This window comes from Scyliorhinus torazame, chromosome 22, assembly GCF_047496885.1.
Source record: "Scyliorhinus torazame isolate Kashiwa2021f chromosome 22, sScyTor2.1, whole genome shotgun sequence".
Lineage (NCBI taxonomy): Eukaryota > Metazoa > Chordata > Chondrichthyes > Carcharhiniformes > Scyliorhinidae > Scyliorhinus > Scyliorhinus torazame.
In genome coordinates, this window is record NC_092728.1 from 20297309 (window position 1) to 20313267 (window position 15959).

At 57.7% G+C, this 15959-nt stretch overlaps 1 protein-coding gene across 1 annotated transcript; it reads right to left on the minus strand.

The window, feature by feature from the left end:
- Nucleotides 1–4436: 4436 nt before the first annotated feature.
- On the minus strand, nt 4437–15679 carry LOC140398954 (protein FAM50A-like). The gene is made up of 3 exons (XM_072487951.1): nt 15531–15679; nt 12392–12476; nt 4437–4540 (listed from the first exon to the last, which is right to left on the minus strand). Exons 1-3 carry the CDS (start codon nt 15639–15641, stop codon nt 4437–4439), a joined length of 300 nt encoding a protein of 99 aa, XP_072344052.1. The 5' UTR covers nt 15642–15679.
- Between the last annotated feature and the right edge of the window lie 280 nt (nt 15680–15959).

Sequence of the window (15959 nt, forward strand, 5' to 3'; positions counted from 1 at the left end):
CCTCTCTCTGTCCCCCCCTCTCCTCTCTCTGTCCCCCTCTCCTCTCTCTGTCCCCCTCATGTCCCCCTCCTCTCCTCTCTCTGTTCCCCTCTCCTCTCTCTATTCCCCTCTCCTCTCTCTGTTCCCCTCTCCTCTCTCTATTCCCCTCTCCTCTCTCTGTCCCCCCTCTCCTCTCTCTGTCCCCCTCTCCTCTCTCTGTCCCCCTCTCCTCTCTCTGTCCCCCTCTCCTCTCTCTGTCCCCCTGTCTTCTCTCTGTCCCCCCTCTCCTCTCTCTGTCCCCCCTCTCCTGTCTCTGTCCCCCCTCTCCTGTCTCTGTCCCCCCTCTCCTCTCTCTGTACCCCCCTCTCCTCTCTCTGTACCCCTCTCCTCTCTCTGTCCCCCTCTCCTCTCTCTGTCCCCCTCTCCTCATCTGTCCCCCTCATGTCCCCCTCCTCTCTTCTCCTCTCTGTCCCCCTCTCCTCTCTCTGTCCCCCCTCTCCTCTCTCTGTCCCCCCTCTCCTCTCTCTGTCCCCCCTCTCCTCTCTCTGTCCCCCTCTCCTCTCTCTGTCCCCCCTCTCCTCTCTCTGTCCCCCTCTCCTCTCTCTGTCCCCCTCTCCTCTCTCTGTCCCCCTCTCCTCTCTCTGTCCCCCTCATGTCCCCCTCCTCTCCTCTCCTCTCTGTCCCCCTCTCCCCTCTCTGTCCCCCCTCTCCTCTCTCTGTCCCCCCTCTCCTCTCTCTGTCCCCCCTCTCCTCTCTCTGTCCCCCCTCTCCTCTCTCTGTAAAACCTCTCCTCGCTCTGTCCCCCCCTCCTCTCTCTGTCCCCCCTCTCCTCTCTCTGTCGCCCCCCCTCTCCTCTCTCTGTACCCCCCTCTCCTCTCTCTGTCCCCCTCTCCTCTCTCTGCCCCGCTCTCCTCTCTCTGCCCCCCTCTCCTCTCTCTGTCCCCCCCTCCTCTCTCTGTCCTCCCCTTCTCTCTTTGTCCCCCCTCCTCTCTCTGTCCCCCCGCTCCTCTCTCTGTCCCCCCCCTCCTCTCTCTGTCCCCCCTCTCCCTGTCCCCCCTCTCTCTGTCACCCCTCTCCTCTCTGTCCCCCCTCTCCGCTCTCTGTCCCCCTCTCTCTGTCCCCCTCTCCTCTCTCTGTCCCCCCCTCCCCTCTCTGTCCCCCCCTCCTCTCTCTGTCCCCCTCTCCTCTCTCTGTCCCCCCTCTCCTCTCTCTGTCGCCCCTCCTCTCCTCTCTCTGTCCCCCCTCTCCTCTCTCTGTACCCCCTCTCCTCTCTCTGTACCCCCCTCTCCTCTCTGTACCCCCCTCTCCTCTCTCTGTACCCCCCTCTCCTCTCTCTGTCCCCCCTCTCCTCTCTCTGTCCCCCCCTCCTCTCTCTGTCCCCCCCTCTCCTCTCTCTGCCCCGCTCTCATCTCTCTGCCCCCCCTCTCCTCTCTCTGTCCCCCCTCTCCTCTCTCTGTCCTCCCTCTCCTCTCTCTGTCCTCCCTCTCCTCTCTCTGTCCTCCCTCTCCTCTCTCTGTCCTCCCTCTCCTCTCTCTGTCCTCCCTCTCCTCTCTCTGTCCTCCCTCTCCTCTCTCTGTCCTCCCTCTCCTCTCTCTGTCCTCCCTCTCCTCTCTCTGTCCTCCCTCTCCTCTCTCTGTCCTCCCTCTCCTCTCTCTGTCCTCCCTCTCCTCTCTCTGTCCTCCCTCTCCTCTCTCTGTCCTCCCTCTCCTCTCTCTGTCCACCCTCTCCTCTCTCTGTCCACCCTCTCCTCTCTCTGTCCCCCTCCCCTCTCTCTGTCCCCCTCTCCTCTCTCTGTCCCCCTCTCCTCTCTCTGTCCCCCTCTCCTCTCTCTGTCCCCCCTCTCCCTGTCCCCCTCTCCTCTCTCTGTCCCCCCTCTTCTCTCTCTCACCCCCTCTCTCTCTCTAACCCCCCTCTCTCTCTCTAACCCCCCTCTCTCTCTCTAACCCCCCTCTCTCTCGCTAACCCCCCTCTCTCTCTCTAACCCCGCTCTCTCTCTCTAACCCCGCTCTCTCTCACTAACCCCCCCTCTCTCTCTCTAACCCCCCTCTCTCTCTTTAACCCCCCCTCTCTCTCTCTAACCCCCCTCTCTCTCGCTAACCCCCCTCTCTCTCGCTAGCCCCCCCTCTCTCTCGCTAGCCCCCTCTCTCTCTCTCTAACCCCCTCTCTCTCTCTCTAACCCCCCTCTCTCTCTCTAACCCCCCTCTCTCTCGCTAACCCCCCTCTCTCGCTAACCCCCCTCTCTCTCTCTAACCCCCCTCTCTCTCTCTCTAACCCCCCCTCTCTCTCGCTAACCCCCCCTCGCTCTCGCTAACCCCCCTCTCCTCTCTCTCGCTAACCCCCCTCTCTCTCGCTAACTCCCCTCTCTCTCGCTAACCCCCTCTCTCTCGCTAACCCCCCCTCTCTCTCGCTAACCCCCCCTCTCTCTCGCTAACCCCCCTCTCCTCTCTATCGCTAACCCCCCTCTCTCTCTCTAACCCCCTCTCTCTGACTCTCTATCCCGTCTACCTCCCTATCCCCTCTCTCCACTTCTCTTTCTCTCTCTATCCCCATATCCCACAACCTCCTCCAGCTCCCACAGCCCTCCGGGTTCTCTGCGCTCCCCTCAATTCTGGCCGCTTGCCTCTCCGCCTGGGCCAATCTCCAAGAGATCTCGGCATGGGTGGGCGGGTGGTGGAGGCGGGAGAGAGAGAGAGAGAGAGAGAGAGAGATTGGCGGCGGAAATTCCCGGGTGTCGTGGAGACTACGGAGATAGAGGGGGGCGGGGTGAGGGCCCCGCATGGATCTGAAAGCAAGGATTAGAATTTTAAGAGGATACGGAACCACATGGCCGATTGGTTAGCAAATTAGAAATGTTTGGGATCGATTGGTCCTTGGCGGCATGGGTTAGAAGTTGGCTAAGAGATATGAGACAGAGGTGAGCTACAGATGGGCATTTCTCAAACGGGAGACGAGTTGAAAGTGGCGTTCCCCAGGGCAAAGTGTTGGGACTCGTGCTTTTTTCTGATTTATATCAATGGTGGGCGGCCCAGTAGCACAGTGGTTAGCACAGTTGCTTCACAGCACCAGGGGCCCAGGTTCGATTCCCTGCTGGGTCACTCTCTGTGCGGAGTCTGCACGTTCTCCCCGTCTGTGCGTGGGTTTCCTCCCACTGTCCAAAGATGTGCAGGTTAGGTGGATTGGCCGTGATAAATTGCCCTTCGTGTCCAATAAGGTTGGGTGGGGTTTCGGGGTTACGGAGATGGAGGTGTGAGCTTAAGTGGGCCGGTGCAGACTCGATGGGTAGAATGGCCTCCTCCTTCTGTGGTGTAAATTCTATGATTTAGGGATAGGTGTGGAGGGCAAAATCGCGAAATTCGCAGATGATACTAAGTTCGGGGGAATAGTGGATTGTGAGGATGACGCTGAGCGACTTTAGAGGGACGTTGACAAGTTGGCCAAATGAAGTCCAATGCAGCAAATTGTGAGGTAATGCAATTTGGGACAAGAAGCATGAGGAGACAATACAGACTCAATGGTACAACTTCGAGGGGAGGACAGCAGAGGGGCCTCAGGGCTCTGAAGGTGACCCGGCAAGTAAACAATTGTTAAGAGGGCCCGTAGGTTCCTTGGATTTATAAATCGAGGCAGAGTATAAAAGTATAAAAGCAAGGAAGTGATGCTGCACCTCTACAAACCATTGGTCAGACCACATTTGGAGTATTGAGTTCAGTTCTGAGCACTGGGGGGCACGATTCTCCGAGTCCCGCGTCGGGCCGGAGAATCACCACAACCGTGCCGCCCCGACGAGCGATCCCCCCCCGCCGGGCCTACTTTGGATTGGATTGGATTTGTTTATTGTCACGTGTACCGAGGGACAGTGAAAAGTATTTTTCTGCGAGCAGCTCAACAGATCATTAAGTACATGAGAAGAAAAGGGAATGAAAGAAAATACATAATAGGGCAACACAACATATACAATGTAACTACATAAGCACTGGCATCGGATGATGCATACAGGGTGTAGTGTTAATGAGGTCAGTCCATAAGAGGGTCATTTAGGAGTCTGGTGACAGCGGGGAAGAAGCTGTTTTTGAGTCTGTTCCTGTGTGGCGAACACTTAGTCTCCATTTTGGAGAATCGCGCCCCTTATTGAAGGAAGGATGATAAAGTTTTGGAGCGAGTGCAGAGGAGATTTCCTAGAATGATACCTGGAATGAGGAATTTTAGATATAAGGAAAGATTGGGGAAATTGCGCTTGTTCTCGGGACAGCAGAGAAGGTTAAGAGGTCACCTTTTTGAGGTGTTCAAAATTCTGAACCATTTGACAGGGTAAAGAAGAATATTCTGTTTCGGCTAGTTGGTAAGTCAGTGAGTAGGGGTCACAGTTTCAAGGTGGTCAGCAAGAGAGCTGGGGGTGAGATGGCGGTGTGGTCAGGCAGCAGGGGAGCAACGCAGCGGATAATTATCGGGGAGAATACTCACAGAAGCAGCTCCTTCGATTGTTCCTTTTTGGCCAGTTGTTTCTCCCGCTCCTTCACCAGAGCCTCCTGTTTGGCCTTCATGTCGTTCAGGGTCACCAGACCTGAGAGCACACACCGTCACACAGACGTCAGAACCACACACCACAGATAAACACAGCAATAGACAGGGAGCAAAGACCCGGATGATGCCCCAACACAATGGACAAACTGGTCTGCGGCGGTGGGGGGGGAAGAGACAGTCAGGGTGTGTGTGACGGGGACAGTCAGTGAGTGTGTGACGGGGACAGTCAGGGTGTGTGTGACGGGGACAGTCAGGGTGTGTGTGACGGGGACAGTCAGTGAGTGTGTGACGGGGCCAGTCAGTGTGTGTGTGATGGGGACAGTCAGGGTGTGTGTGATGGGAACAGTCTGGGTGTGTGTGACGGGGACAGTCAGTGAGTGTGTGATGGGGACAGTCAGGGTGTGTGTGACGGGGACAGTCAGTGAGTGTGTGACGGGGCCAGTCAGTGTGTGTGTGATGGGGACAGTCAGGGTGTGTGTGATGGGAACAGTCAGGGTGTGTGTGACGGGGACAGTCAGAGTGTGTGTGATGGGGACAGTCAGGGTGTGTGTGATGGGGACAGTCAGGGTGTGTGTGACGGGGACAGTCAGGGTGTGTGTGATGGAGACAGTCAGTGAGTGTGTGTGACGGTGACAGTCAGGGTGTGTGTGACGGGGACAGTCAGGGTGTGTGTGACGGGGACAGTCAGGGTGTGTGTGACGGGGACAGTCAGAGTGTGTGTGACGGGGACAGTCAGGGTGTGTGTGATGGGGACAGTCAGGGTGTGTGTGATGGGGACAGTCAGGGTGTGTGTGACGGGGACAGTCAGGGTGTGTGTGATGGGGACAGTCAGGGTGTGTGTGACGGGGACAGTCAGGGTGTGTGTGACGGGGACAGTCAGGGTGTGTGTGACGGGGACAGTCAGGGTGTGTGTGATGGGGACAGTCAGGGTGTGAGTGACGGGGACAGTCAGGGTGTGTGTGATGGGGACAGTCAGGGTGTGTGTGACGGGGACAGTCAGGGTGTGTGTGACGGGGACAGTCAGGGAGTGTGTGACGGGGACAGTCAGGGTGTGTGTGACGGGGACAGTCAGGGTGTGTGTGACGGGGACAGTCAGGGTGTGTGTGATGGGGACAGTCAGGGTGTGTGTGACGGGGTCAGTCAGGGTGTGTGTGACGGGGACAGTCAGGGAGTGTGTGACGGGGACAGTCAGTGTGTGTGACGGGGACAGTCAGGGTGTGTGTGACGGGGACAGTCAGGGTGTGTGTGACGGGGACAGTCAGGGTGTGTGTGACGGGGACAGTCAGGGTGTGTGTGATGGGGACAGTCAGGGTGTGTGTGACGGGGACAGTCAGGGTGTGTGTGACGGGGACAGTCAGGGTGTGTGTGACGGGGACAGTCAGGGTGTGTGTGACGGGGACAGTCAGGGTGTGTGTGACGGGGACAGTCAGGATGTGTGTGACGGGGACAGTCAGGGTGTGTGTGACGGGGACAGTCAGGGTGTGTGTGACGGGGACAGTCAGGGTGTGTGTGACGGGGACAGTCAGAGTGTGTGTGACGGGGACAGTCAGGGTGTGTGTGACGGGGACAGTCAGGGTGTGTGTGATGGGGACAGTCAGGGTGTGTGTGACGGGGACAGTCAGGGTGTGTGTGACGGGGACAGTCAGGGTGTGTGTGACGGGGACAATCAGTGAGTGTGTGATGGGGACAGTCAGGGTGTGTGTGACGGGGACAGTCAGGGTGTGTGTGACGGGGACAGTCAGAGTGTGTGTGATGGGGACAGTCAGGGTGTGTGTGACGGAGACAGTCAGTGAGTGTGTGTGACGGGGACAGTCAGGGTGTGTGTGACGGGGACAGTCAGGGTGTGAGTGACGGGGACAGTCAGGGTGTGTGTGACGGGGACAGTCAGGGTGTGAGTGACGGGGACAGTCAGGGTGTGTGTGACGGGGACAGTCAGGGTGTGTGTGACGGGGACAGTCAGGGTGTGTGTGACGGGGACAGTCAGGGTGTGTGTGATGGGGACATTCAGTGAGTGTGTGACGGGGACAGTCAGGGTGTGTGTGACGGGGACAGTCAGTGAGTGTGTGACGGGGCAGTGTGTGTGTGACGGGGACAGTCAGGGTGTGTGTGATGGGGACAGTCAGGGTGTGTGTGACGGGGACAGTCAGAGTGTGTGTGATGGGGACAGTCAGGGTGTGTGTGATGGGGACAGTCAGGGTGTGTGTGACGGGGACAGTCAGGGTGTGTGTGATGGAGACAGTCAGTGAGTGTGTGTGACGGTGACAGTCAGGGTGTGTGTGACGGGGACAGTCAGGGTGTGTGTGACGGGGACAGTCAGGGTGTGTGTGACGGGGACAGTCAGAGTGTGTGTGACGGGGACAGTCAGGGTGTGTGTGACAGGGACAGTCAGGGTGTGTGTGACGGGGACAGTCAGGGTGTGTGTGACGGGGACAATCAGTGAGTGTGTGATGGGGACAGTCAGGGTGTGTGTGACGGGGACAGTCAGGGTGTGAGTGACGGGGACAGTCAGGGTGTGTGTGACGGGGACAGTCAGGGTGTGTGTGACGGGGACAGTCAGAGTGTGTGTGATGGGGACAGTCAGGGTGTGTGTGACGGAGACAGTCAGTGAGTGTGTGTGACGGGGACAGTCAGGGTGTGTGTGACGGGGACAGTCAGGGTGTGAGTGACGGGGACAGTCAGGGTGTGTGTGACGGGGACAGTCAGGGTGTGAGTGACGGGGACAGTCAGGGTGTGTGTGACGGGGACAGTCAGGGTGTGTGTGACGGGGACAGTCAGGGTGTGTGTGATGGGGACATTCAGTGAGTGTGTGACGGGGACAGTCAGGGTGTGTGTGACGGGGACAGTCAGTGAGTGTGTGACGGGGCAGTGTGTGTGTGACGGGGACAGTCAGGGTGTGTGTGATGGGGACAGTCAGGGTGTGTGTGATGGGGACAGTCAGGGTGTGTGTGATGGGGACAGTCAGGGTGTGTGTGATGGGGACAGTCAGGGTGTGTGTGACGGGGACAGTCAGGGTGTGTGTGACGGGGACAGTCAGGGTGTGTGTGACGGGGACAGTCAGGGTGTGTGTGACGGGGACAGTCAGTGAGTGTGTGACGGGGCAGTGCGTGTGTGACGGGGACAGTCAGGGTGTGTGTGATGGGGACAGTGAGGGTGTGTGTGACGGGGACAGTCAGAGTGTGTGTGACGGGGACAGTCAGGGTGTGTGTGATGGGGACAGTCAGGGTGTGTGTGATGGGGACAGTCAGGGTGTGTGTGACGGGGACAGTCAGGGTGTGTGTGATGGGGACAGTCAGGGTGTGTGTGACGGGGACAGTCAGGGTGTGTGTGACGGGGACAGTCAGGGTGTGTGTGACGGGGACAGTCAGGGTGTGTGTGATGGGGACAGTCAGGGTGTGAGTGACGGGGACAGTCAGGGTGTGTGTGATGGGGACAGTCAGGGTGTGTGTGACGGGGACAGTCAGGGTGTGTGTGACGGGGACAGTCAGGGAGTGTGTGACGGGGACAGTCAGGGTGTGTGTGACGGGGACAGTCAGGGTGTGTGTGACGGGGACAGTCAGGGTGTGTGTGATGGGGACAGTCAGGGTGTGTGTGACGGGGACAGTCAGGGTGTGTGTGACGGGGTCAGTCAGGGTGTGTGTGACGGGGACAGTCAGGGAGTGTGTGACGGGGACAGTCAGTGTGTGTGACGGGGACAGTCAGGGTGTGTGTGACGGGGACAGTCAGGGTGTGTGTGACGGGGACAGTCAGGGTGTGTGTGACGGGGACAGTCAGGGTGTGTGTGATGGGGACAGTCAGGGTGTGTGTGACGGGGACAGTCAGGGTGTGTGTGACGGGGACAGTCAGGGTGTGTGTGACGGGGACAGTCAGGGTGTGTGTGACGGGGACAGTCAGGGTGTGTGTGACGGGGACAGTCAGGGTGTGTGTGACGGGGACAGTCAGGGTGTGTGTGACGGGGACAGTCAGGGTGTGTGTGACGGGGACAGTCAGGGTGTGTGTGACGGGGACAGTCAGAGTGTGTGTGACGGGGACAGTCAGGGTGTGTGTGACGGGGACAGTCAGGGTGTGTGTGATGGGGACAGTCAGGGTGTGTGTGACGGGGACAGTCAGGGTGTGTGTGACGGGGACAGTCAGGGTGTGTGTGACGGGGACAATCAGTGAGTGTGTGATGGGGACAGTCAGGGTGTGTGTGACGGGGACAGTCAGGGTGTGTGTGACGGGGACAGTCAGAGTGTGTGTGATGGGGACAGTCAGGGTGTGTGTGACGGAGACAGTCAGTGAGTGTGTGTGACGGGGACAGTCAGGGTGTGTGTGACGGGGACAGTCAGGGTGTGAGTGACGGGGACAGTCAGGGTGTGTGTGACGGGGACAGTCAGGGTGTGAGTGACGGGGACAGTCAGGGTGTGTGTGACGGGGACAGTCAGGGTGTGTGTGACGGGGACAGTCAGGGTGTGTGTGACGGGGACAGTCAGGGTGTGTGTGATGGGGACATTCAGTGAGTGTGTGACGGGGACAGTCAGGGTGTGTGTGACGGGGACAGTCAGTGAGTGTGTGACGGGGCAGTGTGTGTGTGACGGGGACAGTCAGGGTGTGTGTGATGGGGACAGTCAGGGTGTGTGTGATGGGGACAGTCAGGGTGTGTGTGATGGGGACAGTCAGGGTGTGTGTGACGGGGACAGTCAGGGTGTGTGTGACGGGGACAGTCAGGGTGTGTGTGACGGGGACAGTCAGGGTGTGTGTGACGGGGACAGTCAGTGAGTGTGTGACGGGGCAGTGCGTGTGTGACGGGGACAGTCAGGGTGTGTGTGATGGGGACAGTGAGGGTGTGTGTGACGGGGACAGTCAGAGTGTGTGTGACGGGGACAGTCAGGGTGTGTGTGATGGGGACAGTCAGGGTGTGTGTGATGGGGACAGTCAGGGTGTGTGTGACGGGGACAGTCAGGGTGTGTGTGATGGGGACAGTCAGGGTGTGTGTGACGGGGACAGTCAGGGTGTGTGTGACGGGGACAGTCAGGGTGTGTGTGACGGGGACAGTCAGGGTGTGTGTGATGGGGACAGTCAGGGTGTGAGTGACGGGGACAGTCAGGGTGTGTGTGATGGGGACAGTCAGGGTGTGTGTGACGGGGACAGTCAGGGTGTGTGTGATGGGGACAGTCAGGGTGTGTGTGACGGGGACAGTCAGGGTGTGTGTGACGGGGACAGTCAGGGAGTGTGTGACGGGGACAGTCAGGGTGTGTGTGACGGGGACAGTCAGGGTGTGTGTGACGGGGACAGTCAGGGTGTGTGTGATGGGGACAGTCAGGGTGTGTGTGACGGGGACAGTCAGGGTATGTGTGACGGGGTCAGTCAGGGTGTGTGTGACGGGGACAGTCAGGGAGTGTGTGACGGGGACAGTCAGTGTGTGTGACGGGGACAGTCAGGGTGTGTGTGACGGGGACAGTCAGGGTGTGTGTGACGGGGACAGTCAGGGTGTGTGTGACGGGGACAGTCAGGGTGTGTGTGATGGGGACAGTCAGGGTGTGTGTGACGGGGACAGTCAGGGTGTGTGTGACGGGGACAGTCAGGGTGTGTGTGATGGGGACAGTCAGGGTGTGTGTGACGGGGACAGTCAGGGTGTGTGTGACGGGGACAGTCAGGGTGTGTGTGATGGGGACAGTCAGGGTGTGTGTGACGGGGACAGTCAGGGTGTGTGTGACGGGGAATAGTCAGGGTGTGTGTGACGGGGAATAGTCAGGGTGTGTGTGATGGGGACAGTCAGGGTGTGTGTGACGGGGACAGTCAGGGTGTGAGTGACGGGGACAGTCAGGGTGTGTGTGACGGGGACAGTCAGGGTGTGTGTGACGGGGACAGTCAGTGAGTGTGTGTGATGGGGACAGTCAGGGTGTGTGTGACGGGGACAGTCAGGGTGTGTGTGATGGGGACAGTCAGGGTGTGTGTGATGGGGACAGTCAGGGTGTGTGTGACGGGGACAGTCAGGGTGTGTGTGACGGGAACAGTCAGGGTGTGTGTGACGGGGACAGTCAGGGTGTGTGTGACGGGGACAGTCAGGGTGTGTGTGATGGGGACAGTCAGGGTGTGTGTGATGGGGACAGTCAGGGTGTGTGTGATGGGGACAGTCAGGGTGTGTGTGACGGGGACAGTCAGGGTGTGTGTGACGGGGACAGTCAGGGTGTGTGTGACGGGGACAGTCAGGGTGTGTGTGATGGGGACAGTCAGTGAGTGTGTGACGGGGCAGTGTGTGTTTGATGGGGACAGTCAGGGTGTGTGTGATGGGGACAGTCAGTGAGTGTGTGACGGTGCAGTGTGGGTGTGTGATGGGGACAGTCAGGGTGTGTGTGACGGGGACAGTCAGGGTGTGAGTGACGGGGACAGTCAGTGAGTGTGTGACGGGGACAGTCAGGGTGTGTGTGACGGGGACAGTCAGGGTGTGTGTGACGGGGAATAGTCAGGGTGTGTGTGACGGGGACAGTCAGGGTGTGTGTGACGGGGACAGTCAGGGTGTGTGTGACGGGGACAGTCAGTGAGTGTGTGACGGGGACAGTCAGGGTGTGTGTGACGGGGACAGTCAGAGTGTGTGTGATGGGGACAGTCAGGGTGTGTGTGACGGGGACAGTCAGGGTGTGAGTGATGGGGACATTCAGTGAGTGTGTGTGACGGGGACAGTCAGGGTGTGTGTGACGGGGGCAGTCAGGGTGTGAGTGACGGGGACAGTCAGGGTGTGTGTGACGGGGACAGTCAGTGAGTGTGTGATGGGGACAGTCAGGGTGTGTGTGACGGGGACAGTCAGGGTGTGAGTGACGGGGACAGTCAGGGTGTGTGTGATGGGGACAGTCAGAGTGTGTGTGACGGGGACAGTCAGTGAGTGTGTGTGACGGGGACAGTCAGGGTGTGTGTGATGGGGACAGTCAGAGTGTGTGTGATGGGGACAGTCAGAGTGTGTGTGACGGGGACAGTCAGTGAGTGTGTGTGACGGGGACAGTCAGGGTGTGTGTGACGGGGACAGTCAGGGTGTGTGTGACGGGGACAGTCAGGGTGTGTGTGACGGGGACAATCAGGGTGTGTGTGATGGGGACATTCAGTGAGTGTGTGTGACGGGGACAGTCAGGGTGTGTGTGACGGGGACAGTCAGGGTGTGTGTGATGGGGACAGTCAGGGTGTGTGTGACGGGGACAGTCAGGGTGTGTGTGACGGGGACAGTCAGGGTGTGTGTGATGGGGACAGTCAGGGTGTGAGTGACGGGGACAGTCAGGGTGTGAGTGACGGGGACAGTCAGGGTGTGTGTGACGGGGACAGTCAGGGTGTGTGTGACGGGGACAGTCAGGGTGTGTGTGATGGGGACAGTCAGGGTGTGTGTGATGGGGACAGTCAGGGTGTGAGTGACGGGGACAGTCAGGGTGTGAGTGACGGGGACAGTCAGGGTGTGTGTGACGGGGACAGTCAGGGTGTGTGTGATGGGGACAGTCAGGGTGTGTGTGACGGGGACAGTCAGGGTGTGTGTGACGGGGACAGTCAGGGTGTGTGTGATGGGGACAGTCAGGGTGTGAGTGACGGGGACAGTCAGGGTGTGAGTGACGGGGACAGTCAGGGTGTGTGTGACGGGGACAGTCAGGGTGTGTGTGACGGGGACAGTCAGGGTGTGTGTGATGGGGACAGTCAGGGTGTGTGTGATGGGGACAGTCAGGGTGTGAGTGACGGGGACAGTCAGGGTGTGTGTGACGGGGACAGTCAGGGTGTGTGTGATGGGGACAGTCAGGGTGTGTGTGACGGGGACAGTCAGGGTGTGTGTGATGGGGACAGTCAGGGTGTGTGTGACGGGGACAGTCAGGGTGTGTGTGACGGGGACAGTCAGGGTGTGTGTGACGGGGACAGTCACAGTTGGTATTCCTGTTCTTACCGACGGTGCTGGACTTGAGTTCTGCTTCCACCGCATCATAATGTGCCGAGAACTTTTTGTCGATATTCGACTTCACCAGATTGTCCTGGAAAGACGAACAAAGAAAAGGTTTTGAAAAAACAGGATGTGGTGCGACCAGGAACACTTCCCCAGTTATCTGTCCTCTTTTTTCCCCCAGGGAAGCGTGCACCTTTCTGGAAAGACCTGGCCACTTTTCACTGTGTTGAACGGGACAATCTTCACCAAGAAGCCCTGGAGAACTCGGGCGATGGAGAGGCTGTTGCCTCTTGTGGGAGAAACTAAATCTAGTGCGTCACTGCGTAAAAATAAGGCCCATTTGAGACAGAGTTGAGGAGGAATTTTTCCCTCAGAGGGAAGTGAATCTGTGGGGTCCTTCACCACAGAGGGCTGTGGACAGTTTTGACCCCCTCATTTGAGGAGAGACGTAGTTGCGTTAGAGGCAGTTTCGAGGAGGTTGATTCCAGAGAAGAGGGGGTTTGGCTGGTGAAGAAAGATTGAGCATTTTAGGCCTGGACTCTCTCTAGAGGTTGGACGAAGTGAGAGGAGATCTCATTGAGGTGTAGGTGATAAAAGGCATTGACAAAGTAGACGTGGAGTGGAGGCTTCCCCTGGTGGGGTAATCTAGAACGAGAGGTCACAGTTTTAGGATAAGGGGGTAGCAGACTTAAAACAGAGATGAGGTTAAATTACTTCTCTCAAAGGGTTGTGAATCTGTGGAATTCACTCCCTCAGAGTGCGGTGGGTGCCGGGATATTGAGTAAATTTAAGGAGGAGATGGGACAGATTTTTATTCAGTAACGGGTTGAAGGGTTATGGAGAAGGGGCGGGAGAGTGGAGTGGAGGCCGAGAAGTCAGCCATGATCATTTTGAATGGCGGAATGAGCTTGAGGGGCTGAATGGGCCACTCCTGCTCCTCGTTCTTAGAGGGCTGTAGAGGCTGGGGTGCTAAGTATGTTCAAGGCTGAGAGAGACAGCGAGGGACTCGAGAGACACGGTGTGAAGGCTGGAAAGTGGAGTTCAGGATTGTCACATCACTTCAGTTCGTGATCCCCATAGAATCCCTACAGTGCAGAAGGAGGCCATTTGACTCAAGGGGTCCGCACCGGCCCTATGAAAGAGCACACTACCTAGGCACCCCCCCCTCTCCGTCCCCCACCCCATCCTCGTAACCCCAGCGAGTTAGCCTTCACATCTTTGGACACTAAGGGGCATTTTAGCACGGCCAATCTGCCTAACTTGCTCATGTTTGGGCTGTGGGAGGAAACCGGAGCAGCCGGAGGAAACCCACGCAGACCCAGGAAGTGCAAACTCCACGCAGTCACCCAAGGCCGGAATCGAACCCTGGCCCCTGGCGCTGTGAGGCAACAGCGCTAACCACTGTGCGTCTTTACCAAAATGGTAGATGCTACCCTGACCATGGTGACCCACGAGGAACTCTGTCCCTGGAAGGGTTCAATGTTGATAAGGGGGAAGTTTTGAATAGACTGTGAGTACTGAAAGTTGATGAGGAGAGGATCATAGAATTTACAATGCAGAAGGAGGCCATTCGGCCCATCGAGCCTGCGCCGGCCCTTGGAAAGGGCACCCTACCTAAGCCCATATCTCAACCCTATCCCGGTAACCCCAGCTAAGCTTTTTTTTGGGGGGGGGGGACACTAAGGGCAATTTATCACGGCCAATCCACCTAACCTGCACATCTTTGGACTGTGGGAGCAAACCGGAGCACCCGGAGGAAACCCACGCAGACACAGGGAGAACGTGCAGACTCCGCACAGACAGTGACCCAAGCCGGGAATCGAACCGGCCACCCTGGAACTGGGAAGCAACTGCGCTAACCACTGTGCTACCGTGCCGCCCGATGAGGCGCATCAGAAGATACTGAAGGAAGTGAGAATGGAAATCGCGGGGAGCTGCTGGTCATAAGCTCCTTGACCCGGGGGAGGTGCCAGAGGACAGGGGAACTGCAGACATTACACCCGACCTTGTCCAAAAAAGGTTACAAGGGTAAGCCCAGCAATTACAGGCCAGTCAGCTTAACTCAGTGGCGAGGAAGCTTCCAGACACAATTATTCGGGATAGAATTAATCATCACATGGCAAAACGTGGGTTGATTCGGAAGAGCCAGCATGGATTTCTGAAGGGGGAATCGTGTTGAAGTAACGTTTCTGGAGTTTTTTGAGGTCACAGAGAGGGTCGATGAGGGTAATGCTGTTGATGTGGCGTATTTGGACTTTCAGAAGGTATTTGATACAGTGCCACACAACAGACTTTTGAGGAAAGTTATAGCTCAGGGAATGAACTGGACAGTAGCAACATGGATACAACATTGGCTGAATAACAGGAAGCAGAGAGTAACAGGAAGCAGAGAGTAACGGTCAACGGGTATTTTTCGGGCTGCGGGAAGGTTTGTTCCCCAGGGTTCGGGATTGGGACCCTAGTTTTTCCTGATTAAATATTAGCAAACTCGATTGTGGTGTGCAGAGGACAATGTCAAAGTTAGCGTGAAACTTGGAAATTGCGAAGGGGACAGCGCAGGACTTCAAAAGGACACGGAGCAGTTGGCGGAGTGGGCAAATAAGTGGCAGGTGAAGTTCAACGCGAAGTGTGAGGTGATGCATTTTGGGAGGACGGACATGGACAAACATAAGAACACCGCCTTTCCCGTGGACACCAGCCCAAACTCCACCTGGAGCCTCTGCCTCTCCTTTACTAACTCCTCCCCAGACACCACCGAACATTCTCCGATCTACCCTCAGAATGTCCTCCACCAAGGGCAGCACGGTGACGCAGTGGTTAGCACTGCTGCCTCGCGGCGCCGAGGTCCCAGGTTCGACCCCGGCTCTGGGTCCCAGTCCGTGTGGAGTTTGCACATTCTCCCCGTGTCTGCGTGGGTTTCGCCCCCACAGCCCAAAGATGTGCAGGGCAGGTGGACTGGCCACGCTAAATTGCCCCTTAATGGGAAAAAATGAATTGGATACTCTAAATTTATAAAAAAAGATAGAGTAAGTGCAGTTCCTTTAAGAAAGAATGAGCGTGGTCCCTTTAGGAAATAGTAAGTGCGGCCCCTTTAAGAGCGAGCGAGCGCGGTCCCTTTAAATCCGCCGCCATTTTGTTTGACCTCAGCGATTTTCTGTTTGAGCTGCTGCAGCTGCTCCCGCTGCTTCTCCCGTTTCTTCATCAGCTGCATGGCCCGGCCGGCCTCGCTGGCCGCTCCTTTATACTGCGCCATCCCTTTACCAACAAAAGCACCTAAAGGTAATTTAAAAAAAAAAACCACAAAAGTCTTCTTCACTCGACGGCCGGAGAAACCGTCAAACTGAGGCGTCCACCGCTCCGCGCAGCCGCACTGGAATCGGGGCCTTTCGCCTCACGCACCAGCCCCTCCCGTCTCCTGCTTTGTACGGCACCGCGCAGGCGTACAAGTGCGGAGGTTGTGTGCGGGGGAAAAAAAAACCACCGTGGGACATGTGCGCAGGCGCGTCGGGTGCCAGCGGAAATTGACCGCCATACGGCACTGCGCAGGCGCCCTATACGAGGCAGAGTGCGG